Source organism: Schistocerca gregaria, chromosome 6 (assembly GCF_023897955.1).
Source record: "Schistocerca gregaria isolate iqSchGreg1 chromosome 6, iqSchGreg1.2, whole genome shotgun sequence".
Lineage (NCBI taxonomy): Eukaryota > Metazoa > Arthropoda > Insecta > Orthoptera > Acrididae > Schistocerca > Schistocerca gregaria.
The window spans coordinates 482,907,725-482,932,671 of record NC_064925.1 but is presented as its reverse complement, the minus strand read 5'-3'; the positions used below and the strand labels follow the sequence as shown (position 1 = coordinate 482,932,671).

Here is a 24,947-nt window from a genome sequence, read left to right as displayed (position 1 = left end):
TTTTTGGTATCTGATACTAATGTGATGGCCACTATTTATAGCTCTATCAGAAAAGTTTCATAATATCACTGCATGTTGTTTAGATTGTTATACAGGTTGGGAAAAATACAATCTGATGATAATGTCAGAATAGAAGACATCAAATCAAGCAAAACTTTCCAGATAACCATGGGTTAAAAATGCATTATGGTGGAACTATGGCCATAAAATGACAGCTAGTCAACATAAGAATGCAGAAGTTTTATATGGTGAGTGAATATGTTTGGCTTCATCTAGCAGTGTAGTTTTGTCAAACTATGCACCAAAATTCTTCTTAATGATGTCAATTATGTAGCAATATTAGACACAGGGATTTTGAGCATTTGCTGGGAAAAATGCAATTTTAGAAAAAAGTTTACAATTTTATTTTTGTTTTATTTTTGACCACTGTATTAGTCCACATGTAATGATCTACTATATGTCTTTACTTCTTACAGTAAGGATTCACTAATGCTCCTACACACCACCAAAAATTAAAACTTGCATGTTTTAGATTTCATTATTGAAAATGTAGTACTTGTCATCTGTGTTATGGCAGTGCTATTTCTACAGTAGAGATTATTACATCAACAAATGAATGGTGTCATGGTACTTTTAGCATAGTTTAGTCAATAGTTCACAGAGTAAATGTCACAGAAAAATCACATTAATCATAACCAGCCATAGATAAGCATTTAAAGTTTACTTAGCTCTGACACTTAAGTTGCTATTTCAACTAATTTAGTTACTAACTGCTCTCATTAACACAACAGATATTAGTTGGGGCAAGTTATTTTAAATGCACAAACTTTGGTACATTCATCACTCAGTAGCTGTCATTTTATAGTTGCAACTCAACAGTGGTGTGTTACTGACCTATGGTTAGCTGGAAGAGTTTGCACAGTTCAGTGTCTCTGCCCTGCACTGACCTCATCAGATTGTTCTTCTCTTCCCTTAATTTTCATGGATTGGAAGTTTCTGGCTGAAAATAATTGATAGTTAGGATCATTGTCAGATTTTTGAATTAAACAATGGAAACTCCAGGTTAGGACAGAACAGGACAGGAATAGGACAGATTGCTGCTCACCATATAACATGACCTGCTGAATTGGAGACAGTGCAACAAAAAGCCTGTTACACATGCAGTTATTGGCCAAAGCCTTCCTCAGAAAAGAAAACATACAAACATTCACACAATCAAGCACTCACTGGCAGCTAAGACAGGTCAGAGCTCCTGGCAGTGGTGGCCAGGTATGTGTGAGGTGTGCATGCTTGTGTGAATTTTAAATTAGCTGTACAAGTTAATGCAATTACATAAGAGTAGTAGCAGAATCCCACTCATAATAAATTATGACAAATTCTGTAATTGCCCTAATCAACATACATAAAGATAATCAAATAAATTACTGTTCTTTAATGTTACAACAATTCTTATATGATTTTGTCCATTCAACACAGTTTCTGATGGTGCTTTTATATGACATATTTAATATTGTAATGAATGATAATTTCGAAACTTCTTGACAGATTAAAACTGGGTGCCAGACCAAGACTTGAATTCATGCTTGGGTAGCTCAGATGGTAGAGCACTTTCCCACGAAAGGCAAAGGTCCCAAGTTGGAGTCTCAGTCCGGCACACAGTTTTATTCCATCAAGAAGTTTCATACCAGTGCACACTCCGCTGCAGAGTGATAATTTTGTTTGTCATTTCATGTTCTTGATAGGAGTGGCTTCATAACACATTATAAATGTATTCCATTGATTCTTTTGTTGTGCATGGTGTAACTCATAATTTTAACAGTCCTTGATTAAATTTGCCTGAGGTCATTACCAGCAGTTTTGAGACAATTTATCAATATTCTGACTACAGTCAGGTGCTTGATACTGTAATTTGATATAACTTCTTCATATATTCACATAAAAATATCAACAGAGGAGTGACTTGCATGAGAATGGCTTTCAAAAACTCTAATGAGACTGTCCCAGTGTGACTCCAAGCAGGGTGCCTCAAATAACATTTTAAAAGTTCAATGCCTAAAATGTCATTATTGAAACATGAAATTACAATAAATAATTCATGAGTTTGTTGAAATCAAGTAGACATTAACTAACATAATTACAAATCACATTTTCTGTGATTAGAATCTCATCAATCATACAAATACATTACATAAAATTACATAAGATTATATTTGTCAATAATTTTTTTCTGTTGATTTTTAAAATGCTGCTGGTTAACATTGTCCAACGAATGCTAACAATAATTATAATATACATGTTGTTGTTGTTGTTTTCAGTTCTGAGACTGGTATGATGCAGCTCTCCATGTTACTCTATCCTGTGCAAGCTCCTTCATCTCCCAGTACTTACTGCAACGTACATCCTTCTGAATCTGCTTAGTGTATGCATCTCTTGGTCTCCCTCTACGATTTTTACCCTCCACGCTGCCCTCCAGTACTAAATTGGTGATCCCTTGATGCCTCAGAACATGTCCTACCAACCGATCCCTTCTTCTGGTCAAGATGTGCCACAATCTTCTCTTATCCCCAATCCAATTCAATACTTCCTCATTAGTTATGTGATCTACCCATCTAATCTTCAGCATTCTTCTGTAGCACCACATTTCGAAAGCTTCTATTCTCTTCTTGTCCAAACTATTTATCGTCCATGTTTCACTTCCGTACATGGCTACAATCCATACAAATACTTTCAGAAACGACTTCCTGGCACTTAAACCTGTACTCAGTGTTAAAAAATTTATCTTGTTCAGAAACGCTTTCCTAGCCATTGCCACTCTACATTTTATATCCTCTCTACTTTGACCATTGTCAGTTATTTTGCTCCCCAAATAGCAAAACTCCTTTACTACTTTAAGTGTCTCATTTCGTAATCTAATTCCCTCAGCATCACCTGCCTTAATTTGACCATATTCCATTATCCTCGATTTGCTTTTGTTGATGTTCATCTTATATCCTCCTTTCAAGACACTGTCCATTCCGTTCAACAGCTCTTCCAACACCTTTGCTATCTCTGACAGAATTACAATGTTATCGGCGAACCTCAACGTTTTTATTTCTTCTCTGTGGACTTTAATAGCTACTCCAAATTTTTCTTTTGTTTCCTTTACTGCTTGCTCGATATACAGATTGAATAACATTGGGGACAGGCTACAACCCTGTCTCACTCCCTTCCCAAATGCTGCTTCCCTTTCATGCCACTGGACTCTTATAACTTCGATCTGGTTTCTGTACAAATTGTAAACAGTCTTTTGCTCCCTGTTATTTTACCCCTGCCACCTTTAGAATTTGAAAGAGAGTATTCCAGTCAACATTGTCAAAAGCTTTCTCTAAGTCTACAAATGCTAGAAATGTAGGTTTGCCTTTCCTTAATCGATCTTCTAAGATAAGTCGTAAGGTCAGTATTGCCTCACATGTTCCAACATTTCTACAGAATCCAAACTGATCTTCGCCGAGGTCAGCTTCTACCAGTTTTTTCATTCGTCTGTAAAGAATTCGCTTTAGTATTTTGCAGCTGTGGCTTATTAAACTGATAGTTTGGTAATTTTCACATCTGTCAACACCTGCTTTTTTGGGATTGGAATTATTATATTATTCTTGAAGTATGAGGGTATTTTGTCTGTCTCATGCATCTTGCTTACCAGATGGTAGAGTTTTGTCAGGACTGGCTCTCCAAAGGCCGTCAGTAGTTCTAATGGAATGTTGTCTACTCCCGGGGTCTTGTTTCAACTAAGGTCTCTCAGTGCTCTGTCAAACTCTTCACGCAGTATCTTATCTCCCATTTCGTCTTCATTTACATCCCCTTCCATTTCCATAAAATTGTCCTCAGGTACATTGCCCTTGTATAAACCCTCTATATACTCCTTCCACCTTTCTGCCTTCCCTTCTTTCCTTAGAACTGGGTTGCCATCTGAGCTCTTGATATTCATCCAAGTGGTTCTCTTCTCTTCCTGTAGGCAGTATCTATCTTACCCCTAGTGAGATAAGCTTCTACATCCTTATATTTGTCCTCTAGCCATCCCTGCTTAGCCATTTTGCACTTCCTGTCGATAAAATTTTTGATACATTTTAATTCCTTTTTGCCTACTACATTTACTGCATTTTTATATTTTCTCCTTTCATCAACTGAATTCAATATTTCTTCTGTTACCCAAGGATTTCTACTAGCCCTTGTTTTTTTACCTACTTGATCCTCTGCTGTCTTCACTACTTCATGCCTCAGAGCTACCCATTCTTCTTCTGCTGTATTTCTTTCCCCCATTTGTGACAATTGTTCCCTTATGCTCTCCCTGAAACTCTGTACAACGTCTGGTTTAATCAGTTTGTCCAGATCCCATCTCCTTAAATTCTCACCTTTTTGCAGGTTCTTCAGTTTTTATCTACAGATCATAACCAATAGATTGTGGTCAGAGTCCACATCTGCCCCTGGAAATGTCTTACAATTTAAAACCTGGTTTCTAAATCTCTGTCTTACCATTATATAGTCTATCTGATACCTTCTAGTATTTCCAGGATTTTTCCATGTGTTCAACCTTCTTTTATGATTCTTGAACCAAGTGTTAGCTATGATTAAGTTATGCACTGTGCATAATTCTACCACACGGCTTCCTCTTTCATTTCTCTCCCCCAATCCATATTCACCCACTATGTTTCCTTCTCTACCTTTTCCTACTCTCGAATTCCAGTTACCCATGACTATTAAATTTTCATCTCCCTTCACTACCTGAATAATTTCTTTTATCTCATCATACATTTCATCAATTTTCTCATCATTTGCACAGCTAGTTGGCATATAAACTTATACTACTGTAGTAGGCATGGGCTACGTGTCTATCTTGGCCACAATAATGTGTTCACTATGCTGTTGGTAGTAGCTTGTCTGCACTCCTATTTTTTAATTCATTATTAAACCTATTCCTGCATTACGCCTACTTGATTTTGTATTTATAACCCTGTATTCCTCCCCCCATGAACCATGGACCTTGCCGTTGGTGGAGAGGCTTGCATGCCTCAACGATACATATAGCCATACCATAGGTACAACCACAACAGTGGGGTATCTGTTGACAGGCCAGACAAACGTGTGGTTCCTGAAGAGGGGCAGCAGCCTTTTCAGTAGTTGCAGGGGTAACAGTCTGGACAATTGACTGATCTGGCCTTGTAACACTAACCAAAACGACCTTGCTGTTGTGGTACTGTGAGCAGCTGAAAGCAAGAGGAAACTATAGCCATAATTTTTCCTGAGGGCATGCAGCGTTACTGTGTAAAATGGCTAAGCAGGCATGGCTAGAGGTCAAATGTAAGGATGTAGAGGCTTATCTCACTAGGGGTAAGATAGATACAGCCTATAGGAAAATTAAAGAGACCTTTGGAGAAAAGACAGCCACTTGTATGAACATCAAGAGCTGAGATGGAAACCCAGTTCTAAGCAAAGAGGGGAAAGCAGAAAGGTGGAAGGAGTATGTAGAGGGGCTGTACAAGGGTGATGCACTTCAGGGCAATGTTATAGAAATGAAAGAGGATGTAGATGAAGATGAAATGGGAGATATGATACTGGGTGAAGAGTTTGATAGAGCACTGAAAGACCTGAGTCGAAACAAGGCCCCGGAAGTAGACAACATTCCAATAGAACTACTGACAGCTTTGGGAGAGCCAGTCTTGACAAAACTCTACCATCTGGTGAGCTAGATGTACGAGACAGGTGAAATACCGTCAGACTCCAAGAAGAATATAATAATTCCAATCCCAAAGAAAGCAGGTGTTGACAGATGTGAAAATTACTGAACAATCAGTTTAATAAGCCACAGCTGCAAAATACTAACGCAAGTTATTTGCAGACGAATGGAAAAACTGGTAGAAGCTGACCTCGGGGAAGATCAGTTTTGATTCCGTAGAAATGTTGGAACACGTGAGGCAATACTGACCCTACGACTTATGTTAGACTTAGAGAAAGCTTTTGACAATGTTGACTGGAATACTCTCTTTCAAATTCTAAACGTGGCAGGGGTAAAATACAGGGAGCGAAAGGCTGGTTACAGTTTGTACAGAAACCAGATGGCAGTTATAAGAGTTAAGGGGCATGAAAAGGAAGCAGCAGTTGGGAAGGGAGTGAGACAGGGTTGTAGCCTGCCCCCAATTTTATTCAATCTGTATATCGAGCAAGCAGTAAAGGAAGTTGGAGTAGGTATTAAAGTCCACAGAGAAGAAATAAAAACGTTGAGGTCCGCCAATAACATTGTAATTCTGTCAGGGATAGCAAAGGACTTGGGAGAGCTGTTCAACGGAATGGACAGTGTCTTGAAAGGAGGATATAAGATAAACTTAAAAACCGTCTTGATTGCAATTTTTTTTTTATTCAGACGACCGGTTTCACATGTGAAAATTGCTGGATTTGGACGGGTTACTCCTGTAACTGAAATATCAGATCTGAAGATGGTTCTGAATGAATCAAAACTGGTCATATGAATAAAAAAAAAAAAATTGCAATCAAGACGGTTTTTAAGTAACATTATAAAATCACTGATTGCTGTTATCCCATAAGACATTATGTCTGTTTTTGCAAAAAAAAGGTAAACATCAACAAAAGTAAAACGAGGATAATGGAATGTAGTCGAATTAAGTCATGTGCTGGTGAGGGAATTAGATTAGGAAATGAGGCACTTAAAGTAGTGAAGGAGTTTTCCTATTTGGGGAGTAAAATAATTGATGATGGTTGAAGTAGAGAGGGTATAAAATGTAGACTGGCAATGGCAGGGAAAGTGTTTTTGAATAAGAGAAATTTGTTAACATCGAGTATAGATTTAAGTGTCAGGAAGTCGTTTCTGAAAGTATTTGTATGGAGTGTAGGCATGTATGGAAGTGAAACATGGACAATAAATAGTTTGGACAAGAAGAGAATAGAAGCTTTTGAAATGTGGTGCTAAAGAAGAATGTTGAAGATTAGATGGGTAGATCACGTAACTAATGAGGAGGTACTGTATAGGATTGGGGAGAAGAGAAGTTTGTGGCACAACTTGACTAGAAGAAGGGATCAGTTGGAAGGACATGTCCTGAGGCATCAAGGGATCACAAATTTAGCATTGGACGGCAGTGTGGAGGGTAAAAATTGTAGAGGGAGACCAAGAGATGAATACACTAAGCGGATTCAGAAGGATGTACATTGCAGTAGGTACTGGGAGATGAAGGAGCTTGCACAGGATAGATTAGCATGGAGAGCTGCATCAAACCAGTCTCAGGACTGAAGACCACAACAACAACAACAACAACAACAACAACCCTCTATTCACCTGACCAAAAGTCTTGTTCCTCCTGCCACCAAACTTCACTAATTCCCACTATATCTAACTTCAACCTGTCCATTTCCCTTTTTAAATTTTCTAACCTACCTGCCTGATTAAGGGATCTGACATTCCACGTTCCGATTCGTAGAACGCCAATTTTCTTTCTCCTGATAATGCCATCCTCTAGAGTAGTACCCGCCCCGAGATCCCAATAGGGGACTATTTTACCTTCGGAATATTTTACCCAAGAGGACACCATCATCATTTAACCATACAGAAAAGCTGCATGCCCTCGGGAAAAATTACGGCTGTAGTTTCCCGTTGCTTTCAGCCGTTCACAGTACCAGCACAGCAAGGCCGTTTTGGTTAGTGTTACAAGTCAATCATCCAGACTCTTGCCCCTGCAACTACTGAAAAGGCTGATGCCCCTCTTCAGGAACCACATGTTTGTCTGGCCTCTCAACAGATACCCCTCCATTGTGGTTGCACCTACGGTACGGCCATCTGTATCGCTGAAGCACACTAGCCTCCCCACCAACGGCAAGGTCCATGGTTCATGGGGGTAGGATAATACACATACAAAGTAAATTTCACTGAACAGCTGCTCTTTACAGTGGAAACATTATGGGATTAAATATCGGCATTGTTTACATCCTTAGGATGACCACATGTTTTCAGCATCAGTTAATTTCATAGTTACATTACTTATTTGATCCCCTCAACACAGATCTATGGAATGAAAAACTAATCTAATCTAGTTACTTAGACAAGAAGAATTGTAAACATTATCATCAGTACCAGAAATCCCAGGATGGAATGCAATGATATTATAAAAAGGATAGATTGCACTCACCATATGGCGGAAATGCTGAGTCACAGATACGCACAACAGAAAATGGGCTTTCGGCCAACAAGGCCTTCCTCAGAAATAGAAAACATACACACACACACACACACACACACACACACACACACACACACACATGACTACTGAATCTGGCTGCTAAGGCCACACTGAAAGCAGCAGTGCATAATGAGAGAGGCAACCGGGTGGGGGGGGGGGGGGTTAAGGAGGAGGCTGGGGCAGGGATAGCAATGTAGGGGTTGGGGATGGTAAAATGCTGATTCTTGGAGCATACAGGGATGAGGTGGAGAGAGGTTAGGGCAGCTAGCTGCTGTCAGTAGGTTAGATAGAGGTCGGGGATGGGGTGAGGGGTGAAAAAGGATAGAAGTAAATAGACTGTGGGTCTGTTAGTGGAATAGACGGCTGTGTAGTGCTGAAATGGGAACAGGAAGGGATAGATGGGCTAGAATAATGACTAACAAATGATGAGGCCAAGAGTCTTATGGGGATGTAGGACATATTACAGGGAGAGTTCCCGCCTGTCCAATTCAGAATAGCTGGTGTTGGTGGGAAGGATTGTATGGTACAGGCTGCAAAGCTGTTATTAAAATGAAGAACATTGATTTGCACAACATGCTCTGCAATGAAGTTGTCCAGCTGTTACTTGGCCACAGTTTGTCAGTGGCTATTTATGCAGACACATAGTTTGTTGGTTATCATGTGCACATGGAATACAGCACAATGTTTGCATCTTAGCTTGTAGATCACATGACTGGTTTCACAGGTGATGGGACAAGTGATGCTTGTGATTGGACTGCAGTAGGCATTGGTGGGAGGATGTATGGGCCGGATCTCACATCTAGGTCTATTACAGGGGTAGCAAGGGTTTGGTAGCTAGGGTTGTCTAGGGATGGACAAAAATATTGTGTAGGTTTGGCTGGCTGCAAAATACTACTGCATGTGTGGTGGGGAGGATTGTAGATAGATCATTCCTCATTTCAGGGCATGATGAGAGATGGTCATACCCCTGGGGAAGTATGTGATTCAGTTGCTCATGCTCCTCCGTGGCCATATAGTGGGACTTTTGGAGGTGGTGGGTGACTGGAGTAATATGACAAGATCTGTTTTTGCAAAAGGCTGGGAGGATAATTACAGTCTGTGCAGGCCTCAGTGAGACTCTTGGTGTATTTTGAGAGGGACTGCTTGTTACTGCCAATATGATGGCCATGGGTGGCTAGGCCATATGGAAGAGACTTTTTTTGGTGTGGAATGGGTGACAACTGTCAAAGTGGAGGTATTGCTGGTAGTTGGTATGACTGATATGGATTGGAGGTATTAATGTAGCCATCTTGTAGGTGGAAGTCAACATTGAGGAAGGTGGCTTGTCACGTTGAGTAGGACCAGGTGAAGCAATGGGGGTGAAGGTGTTGATTTACTGGGGGAACATGGATAGGGTGTACTCACCCTCAATCCAGATCACAAATATGTTATCAGTGAATCTCAACCAGGTGAAGTGTTTGGGATTCTGGGTGTATAGGAAGGATTCCTCTAGATGACCTATGAACAGGTTGGCATAGGATGGTGCCATGTGGGTGCCCATTGCGGTACCTTGGATTTGTTAGTAGGTAATGCCCTCCAAGGAGAAATAATTTTGGGTAAGGAGATAATTGGTCATGGTGACTAGGAAGGCAGTTGTAGGTTTGGAATCTATTGAGTGTTGGAAAAGATAGTGTTCAATAGCAGTAAGGCTGTGGACATTAGGGATATTAATGTAAAGGGAGGTAGTATCAATAGTGATGAGCAGGGCACCGTATGGTAAAGGAACAGGTACTGTTGAAAGTCAGTGGAGGAAATGGTTAGTATCTTTTACAAAAGAAAGTAAGTTGCAGGTAATAGATTGAAGATGTTGGTCTACAAGAGCCAAGATTCTCTCATTGAGGGCATAGTAAACAGCCACAATGGGGCATCCTGAGTGGTTGGGTTTATGGACTTTAGGAAGCAAGTAGAAGGTAAGGGTGCACAGAATGGTATGGGGGAGGAGAAAGATGGGCTCCTGGAAGAAGTTCTGGAATTGGCCTAAGAATTTGAGGAGAGACTGGACAAACTGATAGATTTCTGGAATGGGATCACTATGGCAGGGTTTGTAAGTGCATGAATCCAGCAGCTGACAGAGTCCTTCTGTCAGGTAATCCTTACAGTTCAAAGCAACAGTGGTAGAGCCTTTGTCAGCAGGCAGAATAATAAGGTTGGGATCAGTTTTTAATGGTAGATTGTGGTTCTTTCTGTGAATGAGAGGTTAGTCTGCATGTTGAGGGATTTGAGGAATGGAGGTGGTCAAGGTTTGAGGGGGACTGGGTTCTGGCTAGAGATAAGGAAACTTTTCTGTACTGATGCATATGGAAGGAGCACCATGGTGGTCGACACAAATGCATAAAAATAGGTAAATAACATAGAAACACATTCCAAAACATTTGTAAAAACACACCCAAACACTTGGGAAAAATCATGAAATGGATGAAATCTGAGAGATCAGGGTGATAGTGAAAGGCAAAAAACCAACTGAAATTGGCTTGAAGGCACAATGAGATCAAAGAAAAAATAAATAAAAAGATTATAATGTGGGTTGCACGTCTATGGGTGGAATAGTGTGAAAAAGATGGATGGCAGAAGTGACTAGATTAGGTAAAGCTACCATGTGCGAACTGGAATAGAGAGGAGAAGGAATGGGGCTGTGGAGGGGTTGGAAGGATGAGGTGCAAGTTGGAAATTAGTGCAAATAAGACAAAAAAGTAGGTGAGAGTGATCAGTTTGAAGGTACAGGATTAATGATATTAGCAGGAGTAATGTGGGACATGAGATGCTGCACCAGCAATTGTAGCTGTCTTGCAAACAGCCAAGTCCATTGATGCAGTGTGGCTCATAAATGGAGTATACACAGTGATTTGTAAGATGACAAGAGAAATCCAGGTAAGAAGAGAAAGAAAGGAGGGACACTGGGTACAAGACACATTACTACACCATGGATCCTTGTTGCTTCCATCTGCGTCAGTACAAAAAAGTTTCCTTATCCCTAGCCAGAACCCAGTCCCACATACAGTTCCTGCATTGTTGCTTTGCTCATGGATACAATCCAGATGGCCTTACTATCAGATTACCCATCTCTGGCTGTCACCTTTCCTTCCACAATGACCTCCATCTGTTGCAGATTCTGCCAATCCTTAACCCTTACCAGCATAGTCCTGCAAAAACGTATCAGTCATTCTCAAACCTCCTTGCAATACTTCCTCTCCACTCACAAAAGTCTCTTGCTATGCAATCCCAAATTCCTGGATCCCATATCACACACTGAAACTCTTTCCCTCCAGGAACTAGAGCAACATGCACAATGCCACCCTAAAAAAACTATCCATCCTATTCACTTCCTACTTCTGCCTTGGGTTACAACTAACCACCAGCTCTACAACAACCTTCAACCACTATAGATCTCTACCTTTCCTAACACCCAACAGATTCAAAACCTACAACCTACTTTCTAGTTGCTAAGATGAACTCACCATTATTCCTGCTTGGAAGGCATTTCTACAAACAAATCAAGGGTACCATTATGGGCACCCACAAGACACAACACTATGCCAACCAGTTCATACACCATCAAGAGGAATCCTTCCTAAATGCCCAGAATCCCAAACCCCTCACCTGGTTCAGATTCACTGATAACATGTTAGTGATCTGGATTGAGGATGAGGACACACTATCCACATTCATCCAGAACATGGAAACCTTCTCCCCCATTCACTTCATCTGGTCCTATTCAACACAACAATCCATCTTCCTCAATGTTGACCTCCACCTCAAAGATGACTATATTAGTATCTATGTCCATATCAAACTTACCAACCACCAGCATTATCTTCACTTCAGCAGTTGCCACCCACTCCACACCAAGAAGTCCCTTCCATACATCCTAGCCAAACATAACTGTCAAATTTGCAGTGACAAGCAGTCCCTCTCAAAATACACTGAGGGTCTCACTGGGGCCTTCACAGACCATAATTACCTTCCCAACCTTGAGCAAAGCCAGGTCCTCGTGTCTTATTACTCCAGTCACCCACCGCCTCCCAAAGTCCCACTGTCTGGCCACAGAGGCACATTTGCCTTGTGTCATTTGCCTTGTGTCTCAGACTGAACCAACTGAATCACATTCTTCCCAGGGTTTGACTACCTCCTGTCGTACCTTGAAATGAGGAATGATCTACCTACCCTCCTTTCCACCCCTCCCTCCCACTGTGATATTCTGCCACCTCCAAACCTATACAATACTCTCATCCATCTCTAGACAACTCCAGCTCCCAACCCCTTGCACCATGGCTCATTTCCCTGCAATAGACCTAAATAAGAAATAATCAGAAATATTATATTATATATTATATTATATTATCAGAGATAATATATCATACATATAATAATAAATAATAAATAAATAATAATAGACCTAAATAATAATGTAATAGACCTGTCCTATACATCCTCGCGTAACCACCTATGCCAGTTGGTTACAAGCACCACCTATCCCACCAAAGGCAGGGCTATCTGTGAAACCAGTCATGTGATTTAAAAGCTAAGATGCAAACAGTGTGCTGCCTTTTAAGTGGGCATGATAACCAACAAGCTGTCAGTCTGTAGAATGGCCACAGACAAATGTCACCAAGAAATAGTTGGACCACTCCATTGCTGAGCACACTGCCCAATGTGACTTTCTTAATTTCAGTGACTGCTTCACAGCCTTGTGCCATCTGGGACCTTCCCACCAACACCAGATTTTCTGCATTGGGCAAGTGGGAACTCTCCCTGCAATGTATCCTACATTCCCATAACACTCATGGCCTCATCCTTCATCAGTCATTGTCCTTATCCACCTAGGCCTTTACTGTTCCCATTCCAGCACTACACAGCCCTATATTCCACCAATGCACCCACAGTCTTCTCCTATCCTTTCCCCCTCCCATCCACCTCCCCCCCTCACCTCCAATGAACCTACCAACTGCACCTGCTGTCCTATTCTCACTCCACCTCATCCCTGCATGGGTGTTGTTGGCCAAAATCTCACTTTCTGACAATTTTTATATTGTTATCATCAGTATTGTAACAGACAGATACCAAATAATGTGAAAATAGGCTGATAATAATGTTTACAAAGCACAACATGGCTTCATATTCTCATGTTGATCTTATATTGATGTAGTCAGAACATGTGGTCCCATTCTGCCATATTACAAGTTTATGTGGGGACAACAGCATTATTAAATTATTTACATCATTAAAATTAGTTACAGTTAACAAACAGAGTGTTTTCTTATATGATAGACTATTACTAAACTAGAAAAATAAATATTTTTCTTAAAAAATACTGTTACTTTAAACTTTTTTAAGTTAATTGTGATACTTTAACAGAAATCGTAACATAAAAATTTTCACATTCCATATTTCATTAATACTGTAAGAAATCTGTAAATTGAAAGTGGAACTATCTACAAAGATGTTAACTTTAATCAAAATACCAATGAAAAATGAGAGATTGTAACATTAAAGATAATTACAAAAAAAAATCTTGTAAAAATAATGTTGAACATCTTTGTCTGTGCTTGTCCCCAGTATAGGTCAGTACTTCTCATTGAGGGGTCTTAATGGCCTGCCCATCGTTTTTAAACTTCCCCAAACTATCACTCTCATCTTGCCAAGGAAGAAGCTATTAGCTCTGAAAGCTTGGCAGTATATCACAGTTTGTCTCTTGGAGATGAGTGCTGGCCAACAATTCTGTCAAATAATTTAATGGTACTGTAATTACCTTTTTTATATGGTGTGTATTACAGCTTTTTCATGGTGACAGGGGCTAATAAAAATCAAATCAAATCTTCCTGTTTACCAAATCAACCTTTATTTTTAACATTGTCAGTAACATGTGCACCAATGAATGTTTTATATTTTTCTAAAGACATTTTCTATTAATGAAGGTTCATCTTAATTTAGAATTCACAGAATATAATTTTTATGGAGACTAACTTTATCATATTGGTTTGTCACAGGCTGAAATCAATAAAGTTCTGTCTGTTGGTGTCGATCCCAGACACATAATTTTTGCACATCCTGCAAAACCATTATCCCACATTCGCCATGCAGCAGCTGTAGGTGTCAGTCTAATGACTTTTGATAGTGAATGTGAGCTTCATAAAATAAAGAACCTGTTTCCTACAGCCAAGTGAGTAGTGTAGTGGATAAAAATTCACTTAGTGTAAGGAATTAAATATTTCAGGATTCATGTGTTTTATTTCTTGTTCCATAGATATATAATAATGTATTTGCAAAATTTAGAATGAAGATGATAATTACAATAAAATCACACTTAATTACTGATTTTACAGTCTAATTCACATAAAGAAAATTACATGAATGCAGATATACAAGCTTTAAGATGCTATAATCACATGGCAATGCTTGAAGTTTATCACATTCTAAAAGTGTCAAACAATGGCCAAAAAGTCTATAAGAGTAGAAAGAATCATTCAAAGCTAAACCTTTAGCTGTATCATTAAATTTAGTGAAGTCATCTGCAACCATGAACTGTTAGTGTATTGCATTCCCTGAACACAGAAGAAATGAGTTTTCTTGATTTACTAAGGAAAAAATTTCATGGCATCCAAATGAATAGAACTTCTGTATCATGCTCTTTATGATCTGTTTGATATATTAATCTTTGCTTACAAAAATTCTTTGTTATTTCCCTTCTTTCTTGTACAGTACACAGTATACTTACATGCATGTGAGACATTGCATTCTTTATTTTTCTTCAGTGAATAAATCAGTTCAAATTAAATGTCTCTTGCTTGTAATCACCCTCTGCAAATGCCTTTCTTGACAGCTTATGGGCACAGAGATGGAAATTCAGTAACTGGAAGTTTAATTTAAAACACAGCTATGATGCAAGCAGTTTTGTATTTCTGATTTATGAGTTTGCAGTTTTGTATTTCTGATTTATGAGTTTGGAATGAAAAAAAATTTGGAAAAATATAAAAGCAAATATCATGTTCCACTTTTTGATGGAAGCAATTTTGCAAACTGGAAATCTCAATTGCAAGATGTGTTAGACTAATTAGATTTATTGGATTTCATTGCGGAAGAATACACAGGAAAAATGAAGTATCTACAAAGTGCCATGGAAAAGGAACAAATTGCAAGAGACAAACAACTTGAAAGAGTCAAAGCATGATAAAAAGTGCTGTTCAGTAATAAAGAACAGTCTGTGAACAGCCATTTGGGATATGTGAAAGCTTGTATCTCGGAATTTCACCAGCCCATTACTTCTATGTAAATTGTTACTGCAAATGAAGTTCAGTCTCACAAAAACTACAGTGACTGAGCATTTTTTTTAGAATTTGCAACTTGATATGTGATCTTCAACTGAATGGTGCAACAGTTATAGAAACTGATGTTGTGTGTCAACTTTTTCTGACAATGCCACAATAAAATGCTTGTGTTGTACCTACCATTGAGACATTATCCATGGAAAATCAGAAATTATGCTTAAGGAAAAATAGGGTCATAGCTCCTGAAAATAAGCATGCAAAGAATAAAAAGAAACCTGCAATATAAACAAAATATGTACAGGAATGATTTCAGTTATTAAAATAGAAAAGAAATTCACAAATGTTAGAAAAATTGATAAGCACAATTCAGGCAGAGAAAAACAGCATCATTTTAAATGCCATAACCACAGTGAATTTGGACATGAGGGAAATGAATGTAATAAAAGAAACAAAAATGAGAAAGGCTCTGTAGATTCATTAAGTTGTGTCTCTCATGAAGCTTCTGTGAGCTCAGAGGCAAACTGCTTTTTTACTGGTGTCGTCTGAGCTAATGGAAGTGTCAGTCCTGTGTGTGAAGTTGTCCTTGCTTGAGTGAATGAATGTGTGTGCATTTCTTTTTATTTTTCTGATGGAGGCTGTGGCTGAAAGCTAACGTGTAAGTGTCCTTTAGTTGTGCCAGTCTGGAACTCTACATGTCATCTTTATGGTATAAATAGCAATCTATCTTTTCCTTACAGTGTTTGTGTTTTTAATGAATCTGTTTCATAGTATTTGGACTCTGGTGTGAGTGACCACTTTTTGAATGACATGATAGGTGTTGATAATGCAGAAACACTTGAAAGACTGGTAATGATAAAACATTACTAAATCTGGATCTTTTTTTAAGGCAACACACTTTGGTGAAATGAGTGTTGTCATCTATGTCAACAGAAAGGTGATTCTAATTTTGATTAAAAATATTTGAATTCCCCAGGCCTTCTCGTTGATGTGTTGCCATGTTAAATGGTTGGGATTCTGCCAATTATTCATGTCCACATACATTTCCTCCCAGTAGAGTCTTCTAATGTACTTCTTCAGGCTTTCCTTGTGAGGTGTTGAGATGTTGAATAGCCAGCTTTCTGCCAGTTATTTGAATAACTGTTGAAAATATTTTATTTGTTCCTGGACTGGCTCACAGCTCACTGCAAATGCACAGACTGTAGGCAAATGGTTTCAGAGTCATGTCTGAGAGCAGAAGAGCAACTATGTCTAAATGAATGGATGTGGAAGGCAACAACAACACAGCCATGGATGTGGAAAATATAGTGACACCACCTAGTACGAGGTACTACTCACAAATGATACTTCATGACAGGCAAACATTACACCTCGTACCATTTGGTGTCACTATATTTTCCGCCTGTATGGTTATGTTGTTGTATACGTGGAAGAACCCTGGAGATACTAAAAGGTATCAGATAGATTATATAATGGTAAGACAGAGATTTAGGAACCAGGTTTTAAGTTGTAAGACATTTCCAGGGGCAGATGTGGACTCTGACCACAATCTATTGGTTATGAGCTGTAGATTAAAACTGAAGAAACTGCAAAAATGTGGGAAATTAAGGAGATGGGACCTGGATAAACTGAAAGAACCAGAGGTTGTACAGAGTCTCAAAGAGAGCATAAGGGAACAATTGACAGGAATAGGGGAAAGAAATACAGTAGAAGAAGAATGGGTAGCTCTGAGGGATGTAGTAGTGAAGGCAGCAGAGGATAAAGTAGGTACAAAGATGAGGGCTGCTAGAAATCCTTGGGTAACAGAAGAAATATTGAATTTAATTGATGAAAGGAGAAAATATAAAAATGCAGTAAATGAAGCAGGCAAAAAGGAATACAAACGTCTCAAAAATGAGATCGACAGGAAGTGCAAAATGGCTAAACAGGGATGGCTAGAGGACAAATGTAAGGATGTAGAAGCTTATCTCACTAGGGGTAAGATAGATACTGCCTACAGGAAAATTAAAGAGACCTTTGGAGAGAAGAGAATCACGTGTATGAATATCAAGAGCTCAGATGGCAGCCCAGTTCTAAGCAAAGAAGGGAAGGCAGAAAGGTGGAAGGAGTATAAAGAAGGTTTATACAAGGGCGATGTACTTGAGGACAATATTATGGAAATAGAAGAGGATGTAGATGAAGATGAAATGGGAGATACGATACTGCGTGAAGAGTTTGACAGAGCACTGAAAGACCTGAGTCGAAACAAGGCCCCCGGAGTAGACAACATTCCATTAGAACTACTGACGGCCTTGGGAGAGCCAGTCATGACAAAACTCTACCAGCTGGTGAGCAAGATGTATGAGACAGGTGAAATACCCTCAGACTTCAAGAAGAATATAATAATTCGAATCCCAAAGAAAGCAGGTGCTGACAGATGTGAAAATTACCGAACTATCAGTTTAATAAGTCACAGCTGCAAAATACTAACGCGAATTCTTTACAGACGAATGGAAAAACTGGTAGATGCAGACCTCGGGGAGGATCAGTTTGGATTCCGTCGAAATGTTGGAACACGTGAGGCAATACTGACCTTACGACTTATCTTAGAAGAAAGATTAAGAAAAGGCAAACCTACGTTTCTAGCATTTGTAGACTTAGAGAAAGCTTTTGACAATGTTGACTGGAATACTCTCTTTCAAATTCTAAAGGTGGCAGGGGTAAAATACAGGGAGCGAAAGGCTATTTATAATTTGTACAGAAACCAGATGGCAGTAATAAGAGTCGAGGGGCATGAAAGGGAAGCAGTGGTTGGGAAAGGAGTGAGACAGGGTTGTAGCCTGTCCCCAATGTTATTCAATCTGTATATTGAGCAAGCAGTAAAGGAAACAAAAGAAAAATTTGGAGTAGGTATTAAAATTCATGGAGACGAAGTAAAAACTTTGAGGTTCGCCGATGACATTGTAATTCTGTCAGAGACGGCAAAGGACTTGGAAGAGCAGTTGAACGGAATGGACAGTGTCTTGTAAGGAGGATATAAGATGAACATCAACAAAAGCAAAACGAGGATAATGGAATGTAGTCAAATTAAATCAGGTGATGCTGAGGGAATTAGATTAGGAAATGAGACACTTAAAGTAGTAAAGGAGTTTTGCTATTTAGGAAGTAAAATAACTGATGATGGTCGAAGTAGAGAGGATATAAAATGTAGACTGGCAATGGCAAGGAAAGCGTTTCTGAAGAAGAGAAATTTGTTAACATCGAATATAGATTTATGTATCAGGAAGTCGTTTCTGAAAGTATTTGTTTGGAGTGTAGCCATGTATGGAAGTGAAACATGGACGATAACTAGTTTGGACAAGAAGAGAATAGAAGCTTTCGAAATGTGGTGCTACAGAAGAATACTGAAGATAAGGTGGATAGATCACGTAACTAATGAGGAGGTATTGAATAGGATTGGGGAGAAGAGAAGTTTGTGGCACAACTTGACTAGAAGAAGGGATCGGTTGGTAGGACATGTTTTGAGGCATCAAGGGATCACAAATTTAGCATTGGAGGGCAGCGTGGAGGGTAAAAATCGTAGAGGGAGACCGAGAGATGAGTACACTAAGCAGATTCAGAAGGATGTAGGTTGCAGTAGGTACTGGGAGATGAAGCAGCTTGCACAGGATAGAGTAGCATGGAGAGCTGCATCAAACCAGTCTCAGGACTGAAGACAACAACAACAACATGGTTATGTTGTTGTTTTGGGTGATTACATGTCTGGTATTCATTACTGTGCAGGTATTCAAATGTTTCCTCATTCTGTGTTTTTAGTATGTGTACATGGTTCCTCCCCCTCCCCCCCCCCCCCCCCCCCCCCATGAATCAAGGACCTTGCTGTTGGTGGGGATGCTTGCGTGGCTCAGTGATACAGATGGGCATACCGCGTAGGTGCAACCACAACGGAGAGGTATCTGTTGAGAGGCGAGACCAATGTGTGGTTCCTGAAGAGAGGTAGCAGCCTATTCAGTAGTTGTAGGGGCAACAGTATGGGATTGACTTGTAACACAAACCAAAACGGCCTTGCTGTGCTGGTCCTGCGAACGGCTAAAAGCAGGGGGAAACTACAGCCGTAATTTTTCCCGAGGGCATGCAGCTTTACTGTATGGTTAAATGATGATGGTGTCCTCTTGGGTAAAATTTTCCGGAGGTAAAATAGTCCCCCATTTGGATCTCCAGGCAGGGAGTACTCAAGAGGACGTCGTTATCAGGAGAAAGAAAACTGGCGTTCTCCAGATCGGAGCGTGGAATGTCAGATCCCGTAATCGGGCAGGCAGGTTAGAAAACTTAAAAAGATAAATGGATAGGTTAAAGTTAGATATAGTGGGAATTAGTGAAGTTTGGTGGTAGGAGGAACAAGACTTTTGGTCAGGTGAATACAGGGTTATAAATACAAAATCAAATAGGGGTAATGAAGGAGTTGGTTTAATAATGAATTAAAAAATAGGAGTGCGAGTAAGCTACTACAAATAGCATAGTGAACAAATTGTTGTGGCCAAGATAGACACGATGTGCATGCCTACTACAGTAGTACAAGTTTATTTGCCAACTAGCTCTGTAGATGATGAAGAAATTGATGAAATGTATGATGAGGTAAAAAAAATTATTCAGGTAGTGAAGGGAGATGAAAATTTAATAGTCATCGCTGACTGGAATTTGGAGTAGGAAAAGAGAGAGAAGGAAACATAGTAGGAGAATATGGATTGGGGAAAAGAAATCAAAGAGGAAGCCATCTTGTAGAATTTTGCACAGTGCATAACTTAATCATAGCTAACACTTGGTTCAAGAATCATAAAAGAAGGTTGAACACATGGAAGAATCCTGGAAATACTAGAAGGTATCAGATAGATTATATAATGGTAAGACAGAGATTTAGGAGCCAGGTTTTAAATTGTAAGACATTTCCAGAGGCAGATGTGGTCTCTGACCACAATCTATTGGTTATGAGCTGTAGATTAAAACTGGAGATACTGCAAAAAGGTGGGAATTTAAGGAGATGGGATCTGGACAAACTGATTGAACCAGACGTTGTACAGAGTTTCAGGGAGAGCATAAGGGAACAATTGTCACAAATGGGGGAAAGAAATACAGCAGAAGAAGAATGGGTAGCTCTGAGGGATAAGGTAGTGAAGACAGCAGAGGATAAAGTAGGTACAAAGATGAGGGCTGCTAGAAATCCTTGGGTAACAGAAGAAATATTGAATTTAATTGATGGAAGGAGAAAATATAAAAATGCAGTAAATGAAGCAGGCAAAAAGGAATACAAATGTATCAAAAATGAGATCGACAGGAAGTGCAAAATGGCTAAGCAGGGATGGCTAGAGGACAAATACAAGGATGTAGAAGCTTATACATAAGATACTGCGTGAAGAGTTTGACAGAGCACTGAAAGACCTGCATCGAAACAAGGCCCCGGGAGTAGAGAACATTCCATTAGAACTACTGACGGCCTTGAGAGAGCCAGTCATGACAAAACTCTACCAGCTGGTGAGCAAGATGTATGAGACAGGCGAAATACCTTCAGACTTCAAGAAGAATATAATAATTTTGATCCCAAAGAAAGCACGTGCTGATAGATGTGAAAATTACCGAACTATCAGTTTAATAAGTCAAGCTGCAAAATACTAACGCAAATTCTTTAGAGACAAATGGAAAAACTGGTAGAAGCCGACCTCGGGGAGGATCAGTTTGGATTCCGTAGAAATGTTGGAACATGTGAGGCAATACTGACCTTACGACTTATCTTAGAAAAAAGATTAAGAAAAGGCAAACCTACATTTCTAGCATTTGTACACTTGGAGAAAGCTTTTTACAATGTTGATTGGAATACTCTCTTTCAAATTCTGAAGGTGGCAGGGGGAAAATACAGGGAGCAAAAGGCTATTTACAATTTGTACAGAAACCAGATGGCAGCCATAAGAGTCCAGGGGCATGAAAGGTAAGCAGTGGTTGGGAAAGGAGAAAGACAGGGTTGTAGCCTCTCCCCAATGTTATTCAATCTGTATATTGAGCAAGCAGTAAAGGAAAAAAAAAGAAAAATTTGGAGTACGTATTAAAATCCATGGAGAAGAAATAAAAACTTTGAGGCTCGTTGATGACATTGTAATTCTGTCAGATACAGCAAAGGACTTGGAAGAGCAGTCGAATGGAATGGACAGTGTCTTGAAAGGAGGATATAAGATGAACATCAATAAAAGCAAAACGAGGATAATGGAATGTAGTCGAATTAAGTCGGGTGATGCTGAGGGAATTAGATTAGGAAATGAGATACTTAAAGTAGTAAAGGAGTTTTGCTATTTGCGGAGCAAAATAACTGATGATGGTCGAAGTAGAGATAATATAAAATGTAGACTGGCAATGGCAAGGAAAGCGTTTCTGAAGAAGAGAAATTTGTTAACATCGATTATAGATTTAAGTGTCAGGAAGTCGTTTCTGAAAGTATTTGTATGGAGTGTAGCCATGTATGGAAGTGAAACTTGGACAATAAATAGTTTGGACAAGAAGAGAATAGAAGCTTTTGAAATGTGGTGCTACAGAGGAATGCTGAAGATTAGATGGGTAGATCACATAACTAATGTGTAGGTATTGAATACAATTGGGGAGAAGAGGAGTTTGTGGCATAACTTGACAAGAAGAAGGGACCGGTTGGTAGGACATGTTCTGAGGCTTTGAGAGATCACCAATTTAGCATTGGAGGGCAGTGTGGAGGGTAAAAATCATAGAGGGAGACCAAGAGATGAATACATTAAGCAAATTAAGAAGGAAGTAGGTTACAGTAAGTACTGGGAGATGATGAAGCTTGCACAGGATAGAGTAGCATGGAGAGCTGCATCAAACCAGTCTCATGACTGAAGACCACAACAACAACAACAACAACAACAACATGGTTCCTACGACTTTCCATGCCAGAGTGAATTTGTATTTAGTTTCAGTATTATTAAATGCTTTTGTTTTCACGTTTTCTGTGGTGCATGTGTAAATAGGTTATTTGTGGTGGTCAATGGAAATATTGTGTTTATGGTTAGTTCCAAGTGGCTACTGCACTTAGTTGGGGTATGGTTACTGGAGTGGGGGGGGGGGGGGGGGGGGGGGGAGGTCCCTGCAGTTTTCAAGTGTGTGGTATTGGAATGTTTGTCTGGACCAGTTGGTCTGGATATTTAACGTACACTTCAGGTTTTAAAGGGATGTGAGCATGTCATTAATTTGTTCCTTTCATTATTTTGTGTTTGTTTGTGCAATGTTCAATTGTGATTTTGTTGCATCTGATGTAAAGCAATATAATTAATGACTTCAGCTGCCACTTTCATTTTCCGTGTGTGGTTGTGTCGGGTACATTAGTAATTGTGAGTGGGGTCAGTATCTATTTTTATGCACCAAGGGTTTTTTGGGCACACAGTTTGGTTACGCTGGTGTATCGCTACCACATTGTAGTTTAGGTGTGTAGAAGTATAAGATACAAATTATGCATTTTGCCTAGGACATGTATGGATGCACTCAATGTCTGAGTAAGTTATTACCTGGGTTCCTATTATTATGGAATCTTTGGAATTCTTTGTTTCATTCTAATGGGTTAATATGTACATGTTCTTGGTTTTATACTGCTGGGTTTTAGTATGTGTGTTTCTTAGCTCATAGTCCAGTATGTGCAGTAGCACATATGTGTCTATTGGTTTTACTGATTGACTTTCACTGGGTTACTCATTATAGCCTATTGTTATATGTAAATAGTAGATTTGCAACATGAGATGTTCGCCAGCAGAAGTTTTTGACATATATCATGTGTACTACTTTTAACCCTGTGGGTAGATATTGACAGTGGCTGTTAGGGATATATGTGACTACGATCATTTTGATGGTGTAACTCTTTGTATGTGTGGGTTCCCCTCAAGTCCATTAAGTCACTGAAATGTAAGTTAGATGCTAATTTTGTTTCGTCTGTATAACAATACCATATTTTTGTTATGTAATTTTTAGATGTGATTATCTCTTTTTAGTCACAAACTATGATTTATATTGTCTGTGCTCTCATAGTCTTCTGTCTTGTTATGTATGTTTCATATGCAGTGGCCTGAAGGTGACACTATGTGGTGTCTGAACTGGCAGCATGATTTAAAAAGAATAATCGATGTTAGATTCAAACACAGCCACTGCTTTTGTCATCATTATTCCAGTACTATCAGATTCTATTTGAATTTGTGGTACACAATCTGTCACAGACCCTTAAAAAAAAAAAAAAAAAAAAAAAAAAAAAAAAAAAAAAAAAAAAAAAAAAAAAAAAAAAACCACCAGAAGTTGTACGAAAGCACAGGCCACATCAGTTTAGAAGAAGGGTGGTAGAAGTGAGCTACAAAACTGCTGTTCAGTATCCATGATACCAGTTTGTTGAATCTTAGAACATATTCTGATCTTAAAAAGAATGAAACATCGCATATGTCTCTCATGTCCAAAGCTACTTTTGTAAAACTTGCCTGATGCACCCACCTACTACCACTTACTTCAGCCACATCACTTGCAAATACTATAACAATAGGGCAAAACAATATTTGAGACCATCCATGTTGTATACCACATAACATGTGATGACTGCACAGATTTTCATATAGTGCTGATGACCAATAGTCTTCCTGAATGATTAGATTAGATTAGATTAGATTAATACTTGTTCCATAGATCATGAATACGACACTTCGTAATGATGTGGAACGTGTCAGGTTAATAAAAGATGTCTGTACAAGAAATTACATTACACAAAATATTGCATGACACTAATGATTAAGTTTGTTTTTTTTTTTTTTTTTTTTTTTTTTTTTTTTTTTTTTTTTTCTTACTTTATATCTAAAAATTCAGCCAATGAGTAGAAGGAGTTGTCATCTAGAAATTCTTTTAATTTATTTTTAAATGTTAGTTGGCTATCTGTCAGGCTTTTGATGCTGTTTGGTAGGTGCCCAAAGACTTTTGTGGCAGCATAATTTACCCCTTTCTGTGCCAAAGTCAGATTTAACCCTGCATAGTGAAGATCATCCTTTCTCCTGGTGTTATAGGTATGCACACTGCTATTACTTTTGAATTGGGTTGGATTATTATCAACAAATTTCATAAGGGAATATATATACTGTGAGGTTACTGTGAGGATCCCTAGATCCTTAAATAGATGTCTGCAGGATGACCGTGGGTGGGCTCCAGCAATTATTCTGATTACACGTTTTTGTGCAATGAATACTTTTCTACTCAACGATGAATTACCCCAGAATATGATGCCATACGAAAGCAGTGAATGAAAGTAGGCATAGTAAGCTAATTTACTGAGATTCTTATCACCAAAATTTGCAATAACCCTAATAGCATACGTAGCTGAACTCAGACGTTTCAGCAGACCATCAATGTGTTGCTTCCAGTTTAACCTCTCATC

The 24,947-nt window shown here is 39.1% G+C and overlaps 1 protein-coding gene across 2 annotated transcripts in view; it reads left to right on the top strand.

Annotated features, from left to right (window-relative positions):
* Positions 1-24,947, top strand: part of LOC126278699 (ornithine decarboxylase-like) — a 117,828-nt gene that overhangs the window by 53,096 nt on the left and 39,785 nt on the right. For both annotated transcript variants that reach the window (XM_049978970.1, XM_049978968.1), the window contains exon 5: positions 14,243-14,415. In XM_049978970.1, the coding sequence (XP_049834927.1) occupies positions 14,243-14,415 (173 nt within the window). The remainder of the gene's footprint in view (positions 1-14,242; positions 14,416-24,947) is intronic.